This window comes from Mobula hypostoma, chromosome 29 (genome assembly GCF_963921235.1).
Source record: "Mobula hypostoma chromosome 29, sMobHyp1.1, whole genome shotgun sequence".
NCBI lineage: Eukaryota > Metazoa > Chordata > Chondrichthyes > Myliobatiformes > Myliobatidae > Mobula > Mobula hypostoma.
In genome coordinates this window covers 19,247,073-19,259,558 of record NC_086125.1, presented here as the reverse complement: position 1 = coordinate 19,259,558, position 12,486 = coordinate 19,247,073, and the positions used below count along the sequence as shown (strand labels likewise).

General features: G+C 43.0%; 1 protein-coding gene across 1 annotated transcript in view; it reads left to right on the top strand.

Annotated features, from left to right (window-relative positions):
* Nucleotides 1-12,486, top strand: part of rtbdn (retbindin) — a 78,115-nt gene that overhangs the window by 43,682 nt on the left and 21,947 nt on the right. The window contains exons 3-5 of the mRNA XM_063035934.1: nucleotides 1,955-2,042; nucleotides 5,201-5,329; nucleotides 7,429-7,540. Of these exons, the coding sequence (XP_062892004.1) occupies nucleotides 1,955-2,042; nucleotides 5,201-5,329; nucleotides 7,429-7,540 (329 nt within the window). The remainder of the gene's footprint in view (nucleotides 1-1,954; nucleotides 2,043-5,200; nucleotides 5,330-7,428; nucleotides 7,541-12,486) is intronic.

Below are 12,486 nucleotides of genomic sequence, written 5' to 3'. Positions count from 1 at the left end.
GGGAGACGTCATGATTTCAAGCCTCATAAGAAGTGATGATATTGAACAAACTACTAGCCCTAGGGCAGTGTTGCTCAAATTCTGGGGGAGTTCAAAGGAAAGAAGATACAAGACTTTCAATCCAGATAGAAATTTCAAGAGTGTGTGGGCTGCACTAGTATTCATTAGGTAGGTCTGAACTCCCAGGACCTATGTGATATCACAAAATTTTAATTTGTGTTGTTTTTTCTCTCTTCTTTTGGAAATAATGACAAGCAAAAAAAAAACTGGTGGATTGTTACAAAATACCATCCCACAAAAACAGGACCAGATGTATTTGTTCTGGCACTCTGAGACGGTAGCAGTTCAAAGGGCTGAACGCTCTCTTTCTGTGCTGTTACAGTACTCTGATCCAGTTCATGAATTGTGAATGAGATTTTCTTGGTTGCCCTACTTCAATATTTCTCTTCAAAAAAATGTCAATTAAAATAGAAATATTATGATCAAATAATGCTGAGACATTGCTGCTGTGGAATCGATGCGCAAAATGACTGCCATGTATTCTACCTCTGTATTTCATTTGGAAATGGATATAAAGGATTTTGGGGCAACCTAAGGTTAGGAAAGTTGCTAAAAATTGCAAGCTCTTCTGTAGAAATAGGTGTTCATTCCAGAAACTGAAGAGTAACCCAACATCTGCCCTTGGGACCTGTGTTTGAGCCCGACCTTCCCCTTACTCATGCCTATAAAGACATTGTACGCACTATGCTTAAGCATCCTTTCCCCATTTCCTGTTTGCCATAAAACCTGCGGACAGCAGACAAGGGACTGCAGATGCTGGAGGATCGCAACGTGTCAACCAGCATCTACGGGCTGGGGGCGGAGGGGGGGATAGACAGGTGTTGTCGAAGTTTCAGGTTGAAAACCTTCATCGGGGCCTAATGCAGGGTTTTGACCCAAAACATCGACGGTTCCTTTCCCCACGCGATTCTGCCTGAACCACTGAGTTCTCCCCCGAGCAGATTGTTTGTCGTGAGCCTTGCCCTTCCTTCGCCTACCAATCACCTCATAACTCAAAGGAACGACGTTTGGGACCGATCCATTTCCCATGCCATTCTGGCACCAAACAGAGTGGCTTTATTCTGCTGAACTGTGTGGGAGCTTTAGTTGTTGTTCATCCATCTTAAACTGTCTGAGTTTAATCAGGGCAGCGTGACTAGTGAACTGCATCATTATTCCTACGCTCCCAGATGGGTAAAAGTGTCCCAAATTTCAGCTTCCTGTTTCTTTCATTTGAGCTAAAGTTTATTTTCATTCAAAAATATACAGCTAAATGAAACGTCATTCCTCTGGGCATAAGGTGTATATATAGACACAGACAACAGACATAGTTACGATCCAGCACAAAATGATATTAGCACAAGCCCCTGAATGGCATAGCCTGGTGATTGACAGGTTGACATAAAAAGTGTGAGGTGCATGATTCTATAAGACATTATAATGTTACCGGCATTTTTATAATAAAACAAGCAGTCGTATGAATGTGTGAAACAGCAGCAATAAAAGATGACAAGTGACCAGTGCAGGATGAGAGTGTGCCTGTGAGTTGGGGAGTGGGTGGGGGTGCGACGGGGCATTCTGACAGGGAGTACGTTTGCGCTGGCTGGCAGCAGGGTGTCCAGAAGTCGAACAGCCTGGGGGAAGAAGCTGTTGGCCGGCCTGGCAGTTCTGGTTCTCGTGCTGTGAACCTTCAGCCTGATGGCAGGAGGTCAGAGAAGTTGTGGGAAGGATTGTAGGGGTCTTCCATCCCATTAGGTTCAGGAGGGAGAAAGGATTCCGTTGGGAAGGGCCCAACAGTGACAGTGTGGCTTCTTCTACTAATGTGGCCAACAAATCAGATGTTGGTGTTCTTGACATCTGATTGCTACTTGACGAATTTTCAGCATGTAACGTGGACTGTTTGTTTGAATTACAGATGCTTGCTGTTCAGTGGATACAAGCGGCAAGATGAATATCTCACTAGACACCGCGTCCCGGAACAGTTGTGGGTCCTTAAGCTCAAAGTGAGTGCACTTAAAAAGAGAAATGGCTTCAAAGGGAACTTGTGAACAAGTTGGCTGAGGTGGATTTAATGAGTTTCTCTTGTGTTGATTAAGGTGAAGAATGTTAACCAGGGGAATGAGCCCTTTCCATTGCACAGAACGCCACTACAAAGTAAACCCAGGTCGAGAGCAGTAGGATTAATTTCAGAACATTTTCAACTTGGGCTGACAATTCATCAACTGTCAGATTCTGTGTGGCATGCATTTTTTAATTAAAAGCTTCTGCCCTTTTATACACAGGACTTTCACATAGTAAATCTTACTGCAAAACATTAGATCATATTTAGAATCATAGAATAATGAAGAACCGGGACCAAGTGACAGAACTTTAATTCATTCTTGAAAGGGTGCAACACTAATTTACGAGCCTGAAAGGGCCAAGCACGGGCTGTACCAATTAAGCTTCTGTTCCCTTCAATGTGAAGTAATTTAGGACTCATACTTAAAATGATCAAAGGGTCAAATAAGATAGAAAGTGAAAAACTATTTCTTATGAGGTAGACCCCAGATCATGATGGTATGTTGTAAGATCCAAGGGGCAGTCCAGAAGCACATCTTCACAGGAGTAGCAGTCAAAATCCAGAACTCTTCTCGCAAACATCTGCTGAGGTGGAGTGTAAACTGAAAATTTCAGGATATTGATGTCCGGGCACATAAAGGATGTAAAGGAAACTAAACCAGGGCACATGAAGGGAGTTAGGATGGAGATCCAGGCACAATCTCACTGAACGGTGGAACTGCTTGGAAATGGACAGATCCAGCTCCTGTTCTTGTGCTGAAAGCAAGAATGAATGTCAGCATTCCAGCTTACTATTTTTTTCTACTAATTCTGCTCCTGAAGCCATGAATACTTCATGTTTACAAGTGTCTATGCATTCTGGTACTTTGCCTTAAATTCCAAGTGATACAGTACAGAACCAGGAGGCTCAGCCCACTGAGCCTGCACCGACTACAAGGTGCTCATTTACACTAATCTGACATTAATCCCATTTCTTTTAATTCTCCCCACATTAACCTCAATTTTCCAAGATTGAATCATTCATCTACACACCACAGGCAATTTAAAGGGCTAATTAATGTATATTATGGCCTCAACTCTTCTGCACCAGTTCTCCATATTCCTCGGTCTTTCAGAGTTTTCTACCGTTACCTTAGATATATCCAATGATCTGGCCTCTACGTCCCTCAGGGCAGAGAATTCCAGAGAATCACTCTCAGAGAAGAAATTTTTATGTACCTCTGCTTTATGACCCCATTATTTTGTAGCTATGACCCCGTGGTTGTCAGTCTCCCAACAGTGAAAACATCTCAACGTCATGTCAATGAGGGGTGATTAGAAGATTTTGCATGTTTGAATGAGGTCATCTAAATGCTAATGAATACAAACCCAAACTGTCCAGTGCCTCTTAATAGGACAACCCTCTCATCCCCTGAATTAGCCTGATGAATCTCGTTTGGACTGCCTCCAGTGCTTCAATATTCCTTTGAAGGTTAATAGAATGAAAATTCAATATTCCAGATGGGGCTTCACTACCACCTTGTACAGCTTTAATTAAATCCCACTATTCTTACACTCCAACCCCTGCACAATAAAGGCCAGCGGGCAATTTGTCTTCCTAACTAAGTTCTGGACATTTTGTGGTTCATGCAAAAGAGCACCTAGATCACACTCTACTCTACTCATTTGCAGTCTCCATTCAGAATGCCTGTACTGAAGTGTATGACCTCACTTCCACACATTAAGCTCCATTTACCGGGTTTTTCCAAATCATTCAGACTATCTCCACTCCACAACCTGACAATGATCCACCCCCGCCCCGTCCCATATTAAAATAGACCTCTCATATTCTAATGAGGAACTCTCGCAGAATATTTATTTACTGCACTTTCTCTGTAGTTGCTACACAATAATTTGCTTTCAATAGGCTTCAATAGGTACATTTCATGTCAGAGAAATATATACAATAACCATCCTGAAATTCTTTTTCTTCGCATACATCCATGAAAACAGAGGAGTGCCCCAAAGAATGAATGACAGTTAAATGTTAGAGCCCCAAAGCCCTTTCAACTCCCCCCTCCCATGCACAAGCAGCAGCAAAGCAACGACCCTCCCTCCCCCCCCCCAGGAAAAAAGCATCTGCACCCTCCACCGAGCACTGAAACATGCAGCAAAGCATCAATAAAGACACAGACTTGCAGTACCCCAAAGACTACTCGATCACCCGGTAATTCGACATACCGGGTCTCTCTCTCTCTCCCTCTAATAAGGGAAAAAGAGATGTTCCCGTTTCACAGCGAGGGGAGAAACATAACAAACAACTCAGGGGTTTATGATATTAAAAGTCCGTTGCGTCGCTTTTTCTGAGCTGTAGGCCAGACAGAGAGTCAGCCCAAAAAGGCTCAGGTCTCTGGACACACAACCCACGGCAGCTAACCCGCTGCTCCCAATGTTCCGTGTTCTCCTACAACACCTCAGTCAGGGGCACGGGCCTTCAATCAGCCCGTCTCCAGAGCCAGGAAAATCCGGCACCCTGAAGGTGCACTAGTCTTCCAGGCCACATCCTTGGGATACCAAAAAGCGGCCGGTCGTGAAGCCCTGAGAGCTGGTACCATTCCCACAAAGAACCGAAGTCAGAGTGTAACTCCAGATCGGGGTCTTCAAAAGAACCTTGAAAAGGGAGAGAAAAAAGAGATATCAAAGATAGAAATAGAGCTGTTACCGAAGAGGCAAGCAAAGGAGTTGCCATTTAGCGCCATCATCACTTTGCTGCGTCTCTCGATCCATTTTCTTTTACTACTGAATGATGTACAGTATTTCTAAATGGCATGGTCTGTCTGGGCGGCTGGATTAGCTGAATTTAAAGTGACAGCTGGCAAAGAATCGATGTTTCTCGATAAGCACTCTGGGACTCTAGATTGATGATCCAGAGGCACCACATCCATTGTGCCAATGGGAAAGTTTCAGGTGAGGTTGCTCTATCAGGATAAAACCATCTCCATTAAGTCAGAGCAGAAACTGGTGGGTGGGGCACTGTCATTAATGTCAGGGCACATGGCAAACTGCTGTTAGCGGGCCGGGTAGTTGCTTCACTACGTTACTGGATCTTCCTTCTCTCTAGATGCCAGAAGTTCTTCAAGCAGCTGTTGTGTTTCTACCACTGCTCCCCGGACACCACAATTTGGGAAAATCGGACTCTTTCCGATCACCTTCTGAACGTACCTCTCTGCCACGGCTTCTGTGGCCAATGGTAAGTAGATCAAGGCTCGTGAAGCTTTTCAGAGACGGAGAAGTTGAGTCCATCACCAATGTCTTATGACCGGAATTTCAACATTTATGAGAACCGATCAGAGACCAGGTGGACTTTCACAATGGTCCTCAGCCTGATATCTCACTATCCCTGCACAAGTTGCAGCACAGACGGGGTCCAGTCAGTCAGTGATGGCTCTTTGAAAGAATGATTTAATTGCCCATTTCCATCCTGTCCTGTCACTGCAATCTCACCAACTTCCACTGACATGTGTCATGAAATTTGTCCTTTTGCAGCAGCAGTACATGAATTACTGTAAGTTACAATAAGAAAAATATATAAAAGTAAGTAGTGCAAAAAGAATACTGAGTTAGTCTTCATGGACCATTCAGAAGTCTGATGGCAGTAATGAGAAGAGGGCATATTGGGGGTGGTGGAGGTCCTTAATGATGGATGCAGCCGTTGGGAGGTCATGCCTTTGAAAGATGTCCTTAATTGTGGGGATGATGATGATCATTTAATGATATCCATCTAATTACCTCTTCAAAGTTACTGCTGAAGATTCTCTTGCTGCTCCTTCAGGTGACGCATTCCAGATTATTGTAATTTTTGCATTTTCACTTATTTCATTTTTGCCAGTTGGCTTAAAATTCACCGATGGGTGAAGTAAAGCCCATCTTGACCAATGTGCTTCCAAAAGTCAAGGGGCTTTCCAACACAAAATCTAAAGGCCATTTGGGAAGGGTTCAGCAGGGTAGATGGATCTGAGCTACCCACTTGTGTCCAGGATGGGCAAATAAATTCATTGACCAGAGAGCATCCACCAGAAAAAGCATTCTTGTAAAATCAGACCCACTAGATCGCACCTGAGTCACTGGCCAGTACTTGTGATATTGTTTAACTCGTTTTAAAATAATGTTGCAGGAATGTCGCTCATGGTAAGGCTACAGTGAATGGGCAAGGACATGATAGGTGGAATATCGTTGAAAAATGTAAGGTCATCCATTTTGATTGAAAAAGTGAAAATCCAGAGATTGAAAGGCACTAGTGTTTAGAGGGATCTGTTTTCTTTGTATACTGTGATGACAGACCAAATTATCAAAAGATTGATGCCGATAAGAGAACAATGGGGAAACATTCAGAAATGCTAATGAGAGACAAGAGGGATTAATGAAAAGGGGACACAGTTCCGAGTATTGTCAGAGACCGGTGGCTTTGAACTCTGAACTGTTTGAAGTTTGATGGACAGGCAATACCCCAGCAGGGGGATAAAAAGGGACAGGTTCGCTAAGGCAACAGACACACGACACCACGAAGTAACGAGACCTTGGAAGTGGTGTGCCCCCACAAGTTGGTAGGAGTTTTGGAGGTCTAGTCACGGGACCAGCCATAGACGCACAGGGTGGAAAGATACGGTCGGGCGGGAACCTGGTGTGTGTGTCCGCCCTTGTCTGGGTGCCGGGTTCACCGCAGAAGAACAATCGTATCTGGAATGGAGGGGTCACAGTCGGTGACCTCAGAAGACATTACAAAGGGCTCGCCCGAAAGCTAACTGCGAGGAATATCGAAGGTCTGTTTGGAATCCGTTTTGAATATTCATTCGCTTTCGCTCTCTCTCTTCTCCCCGCCTCAATGGCACAACAGCGATTACTGCGAACTGAACTGAACTTTGCGTCACTTGAAACTGATCATTTACCCCTAGACTGTGATAGAGCTTGATTGATCCTGTTATCCTAGTTCTGTGTACATGTGTGTTTTATCATTGCTAAACTGTTGCATTTATATCCTTTTGATTAGAGTACTGTGTTACTTATTTCTTTAATAAAACTTTCTTAGTTCCAGTAATCCAGACTCCAACTAAGTGGTCCATTTCTGCTGGTTTGGCAACCCAGTTACGTAATACGTAACAATACCTATCACTGAAACTTAATATGCAGGTAGTGCAAACCCAGCATTATGTTGGCCTTTATTACCAGAAGATTTGAGTACAAGAATAGTGATAGCTTTTCTAAACATATAGGGCATTAGCAAGACCACATGTAGAATTTTATGTACAGTTCAGATCTCCCTACTAAAGCAGTTGTCCTCTCCTCCTCCAGGTACAAAGCTTGCAAGAATGATCTGACCTGCACTAAGAACTGGAATTCTGGCTTATGGTCATCAAATGCCACTGCGACCAACTGTACCTCAGAATGTATTCCTTTTAGTAAGGTAGGAATGATAGAATTCCTGGAAGTGCATCAACCATTATCATTAATACACTTCGTCAGTTTGGCTCCATTAGTGGGATTGAACCCTGCTCTATGCCTCACAACATCATCTCGTCATCCTGTACAAAGCTGCATTGTCAGAGCAGGCAGCTCCCCTGATGCACCATCCAATATTGCATCTGCAACCAAAGACAACAAATCAAAGGTTGCCTATCTTGTTATGTGTTCTGGGTTTTCACAAGATGGCCTCCATAGTGTCAAAGACAAACTATGTAGTTCATTGAGGAAGCAACAGTTAGCAAAACTTTTCATTGCTTTCTGCACTGGGAAAGGCTTGTCATGTGGGAATTTTGATGCTGCATGAGTTAATGGCTATACTTTTCTATACAGATAAATTTGAAAGTATTTGATGTATTGGGTATTTAAGGATAGCAGACTATTAATTCAGAGACATAAATTCAAGCCCCTCCAGAGAGATGTTTAATTTAAATTGTGTTAATAAAAAAAACTATTAAGTATTTCTGAGGTCATAATTCGACAAGACCATCATTAAAACCCATTTGATTTTCTATTCTCCTTTGAGGGGTAAATCTGCCACTTTTCCTCACTCTGGTCTGGGTGTTATTCCACATACACTGAAGGGGCCAAAATGCCCCACAAGCAATCCTGTTAAGCAACAAAATTTAACTGCAGCTGTACTTTACAAACCATTGGCTAGGCTGCACTTGGGAAAATTGAGTGAAGTCCTGGTTGCCACAAAAATAGAAAGAATGTGATTACACTGGAGGGGTTGCAGAGGAGATGAGCCAGGATGATGTCTGGGTTGGAGGACTTGAGTTATGGGAACAAAAGGGGGCTGAGGGGTGACTTGATGGAATCATGTATAAATATGTTTTGCATAGGCAGGATAGATAGTCAAGTAAGTTTTCCAATGTAAGAGTGTGAAGAACAAGATAACTTTTAGGTTTAAGATATCAGGAAGGAGTTTCAAAAGGAATCTGAGGTGTTTTTTTAAATAACAGAAAGTGGTTGATATTTAGAAAGCGCGGTGAATGCAAATAGAAGTAGATACTACATTTAAGATTCAAGTTTATTTTATCATGTGTACATCAAAACATACAGTGGAATGTGTCGGTTGTGTTAACAACCCTAAGAGCTGTTTAAGCAGACAGAGATAGGCAGGGGATAGAAGAGTACCTCTCTAACGTGGGCAGATAGGATTTGTGTATCTGGACAAAAAAATATTCTTGTGCACGTGGTCAGTCCAGAGGCCCCTTTCTGCGCTGTTGAACTTAATGACCTATCAGTGGCATGCTGGTAAAAAGAAAAGTGAACCACTGTAATAAGCACAAGAGATTCTGCAGATGCTGGAAATCCAGAGTAACACACACAAGATGCTGGAGGAACTCAGCAGGTCAGGCAGCGTCTATGGAGAGGAATAAATAGTCAACCCTTCAGGCCGAGACCTTTCATCATCTTCATTTTGTGTGTGTTACTCTGAACAAGTTTAATGATTGACCATCGAGGAAATGGTTAACACCAAGCCTGTTGAGGGTTCTTTCAGGTAACCGAGGAGCTAAAGGATCACAAGTTGACTCTGCTCTTGTGAGCATGGAGTTCATGCCATGGAAAGACCAAACGGATAGGGAGAAGTGAAAAGCAGTGCCTACATCGTTCATTCACATGCCCTTGAGCTTCAGCACAACAACTTTGAAATTCCGATTCATCTGCAAAGACATGTCAAATCACATTATCTACTGAGAGAGTAAGAGAGGAAATTTACCCACTGGTAAATTTCACCTTCTAAATATTCATTGCTGCTTTATCTGTACACGATACTATTTAAAAAGCAACAATGCAGTAGATGTGGGACGTCTGAAATACTCGGCAGGTAAGTCGGCGTCCACGGAGGAATTTAATGTTTATTGTGATCAGGACTGGGAAAGGTTGAGGTAACAGTGCAGAGGAAAGCAGCTTCACAGAGAGCAAAAGGGAGTATCTGCGATAAGATGAAGGACAGAACAGTGAAAAGTGGTAATTTTTCATCATTTAATCTCATTGCTGTCCACCCTAACACATGCCTTCTCTTTGTTGTATCCTGCCTTGACTACCCAAAAAAATTCTTTCCTCCATTTTTCCTCAATCATCAAACTGAAATGTTAACTCTGAGTCTCTTTCCACAGATTGCTGCCCATCCTGCTAAGTTTTTCCAGTCTTCCTAGGAACACCAACATGCCAAAGTCAAAATTCTTAGAGAAAAATGTTCCCTCACCTCTGCCTTAAATGTGCCCCCTTATTTTTAAACAATAACCTCCTGTGTATAGATGTTCATTCTCCATTTTAATTAGTAAAGACTCTTCAGGATGTTAAATGTTTCCATCCTAACCCCACACTTCTAATCTCCAGTAGATACAAAGCTAGCCTGTTCAACCCTTTTTCATAGGACGACCTGCCCACTCCATGAAAAGTCCAATAAACCTTTCATGAACTTTATCCAAAGCATTTGGAGACCAATACTCTACTCAGTTATTTACGTGATGTCACCACATGGCCTATGTAACTGAATGATACCATCTTCATTTTTGTACTTAGTTCCTCAAGAAATCCATGATAACATGTTGCTAGTTTTCTGCTTCTTAATACTATTAATTATGCAAATCATTTATCAGGTTGCTTAGATTCCTCCGCAGCTCAGAGTTCTGCAATTGTGATTCCTGTCTACTTCCTATTATGTCTGATCACACTCTCTCTCTCGCACTCTGTCTCTCTCTCTCTCACATTCTGCCTTTTTCTCTCTCTCTCTCTCACTATGTGTGTGGGTGTGTGTCTCTCTCACTGTGTCCGTGTGTCTCTGTCTCTCTCTCGCTCTGTGTCTCTGTCTGTCTCGCTCTCTCTCTAATTTTCTTCTGCCCTCATGATTATAACATGTCAAGAATAATGAGATAGCAGAAATAATATTTTTATGTAGGGCTTTTCACATTCTTTCAGAACCTATTAGGCATTTTATAACCGATAAATTATTCTGAAGTACAGTGCTCATTTTTGTGATAATGTACTGGCATTGAATCTACATACAACACACACAAAATGCTGGGGGAACTTAGCAAGTCAGGCAGGATTGCTGGAGGGAGATAAATGGTTTATTCCTCTCCATTGCTGCAGTTTGAGTTGCTGAGTTCCTCAGCATCGCACGTGTGTATGTGTTGTTCAAGATTTCGTGCATCTGCAGAATCTCGTGTGTTAATATTTCTAGGACACCTGGCAGAACCCACCTGCATTAGAGTGATAGAACATTAAAACACAGAAATAGGCCCTTCGGCCATCTACTCTGTGCTGAAAATGCAGTGAAATGTGTTACTGGTGTTTTTAACCAGCACAGTCTGAGGATGTGCCAGGGGCAGCCTTTTAGCGTCGCCATGTTTCCAGCACAGTGTAGCTTGCCCACAACTCAATAACCCTAACCCGGATTTGGGATGTGGGAGAAACTGGAGCACGCAGGGGAAACCCACGCTTTCAGAGTACTTTCTTAAGTATCTTTCTCATCCATTACAAAGAGGAGAAAGTATCTAGCTTTAATCCTCATCTGAAAACTAATGGCACACTGCTCTGACACTGCACTAGTGAGTAGGTCTAGATTAGTAACACTCAGGTCCTTGGAATGGAATTTAAAGTGCCAAAGACACTTCTAATGCAGAAAGTTAAGAGGACCACGATACCTGAAATATCATGGATATGATCATTTTTTCCTAATTCAGATCGTTTAATGATTTCATTTCACCTTTGCCATTAGATTCCCATTTTGCAGTGTCATTAAATCCTAACCTTCGCTTCAAATAAGATTGATGGAGCATAATCAGAACTTCTGAAAGAATTGGATAGATTCTTGAGGGGAAATAATGGGCAGAGCTTTGGGGAAAGGGTGGGAGGGAATGAGACTGGACAGATGGCTCAGCTGGGAACTATCACAGAGTTGATAGGCAAAATGGTCCCCTTCTGTACCATTACAATTCTACGGTATGATTCTACTATAGTAAAGGATATTGATTTTAAGCTATAGGTAGATTAATCAATCTACTGGAGAACTCGGTACTTCACAGTCCAACCTTTGGGATATCTATGGTTAGGCATCAAATGACATTTCCCTTGGTCCTCTGCCACTCACCATTGCCCTTATTTCTGCGTTCTCCATCATCTTCCTGGGACCCTGGCACCCACGATGCCCGCCACCCTCGCTGGGACCCTGGCACCCGCAATGCCCGCCACCCTCCATCATATTGCTGGGACCCTGGTGCCCACGATGCCCGCCACCCTCGCTGGGACCCTGGCTCACGCATTTCCTTTAATCTCTCTTGGTTACATCGGCTGGTTTTCCTCTAAACCTACTGGATTTTCTGGAGCGTTACTGCAGACTGCTTAAAAAACTGAGTTGAAATGGTATCCAACAGTCCAGTAAATCTGCAAGTCCAGCGTCACCAAGGATCTCCATGTGCTATACAGAGTTCTGCTGTGCTCTGTGCTAGAAAACCCCTCGTTTGTCATCATTATCTGATACAGCAGAAGCAGCCTTTTGTGTACCCTCGATACCCGATGCTTGAAATGGAACAGCAGCAGAGGGCGATTTGAGTCACTTACTGAACTAAGGCTCCAGTAAGCACATACCCCATGGGTACGTACCATCCCAGTTAAGCTAAGTTTTGTCAGAAGTCAGTTTACATGTACCTTCATCTGCCATGTTGTAACATGTTCCTCTTGATCCCTTTTCATTTGGTTTGTTCGGTAGAACCATTCCCCCACCTGGGAGCTGAAAGGGAGCCAGAATCAGACTTGTTATTACTGACATGTTGTGAAATTTATTGTTTGGTGACTAAGACATAAAAATTGCTACCAGGTAGAAGGAAAGGTGGAACAGGTAAAAGAGGAAAAGCAATGATGAGTTCAAGAGCCATT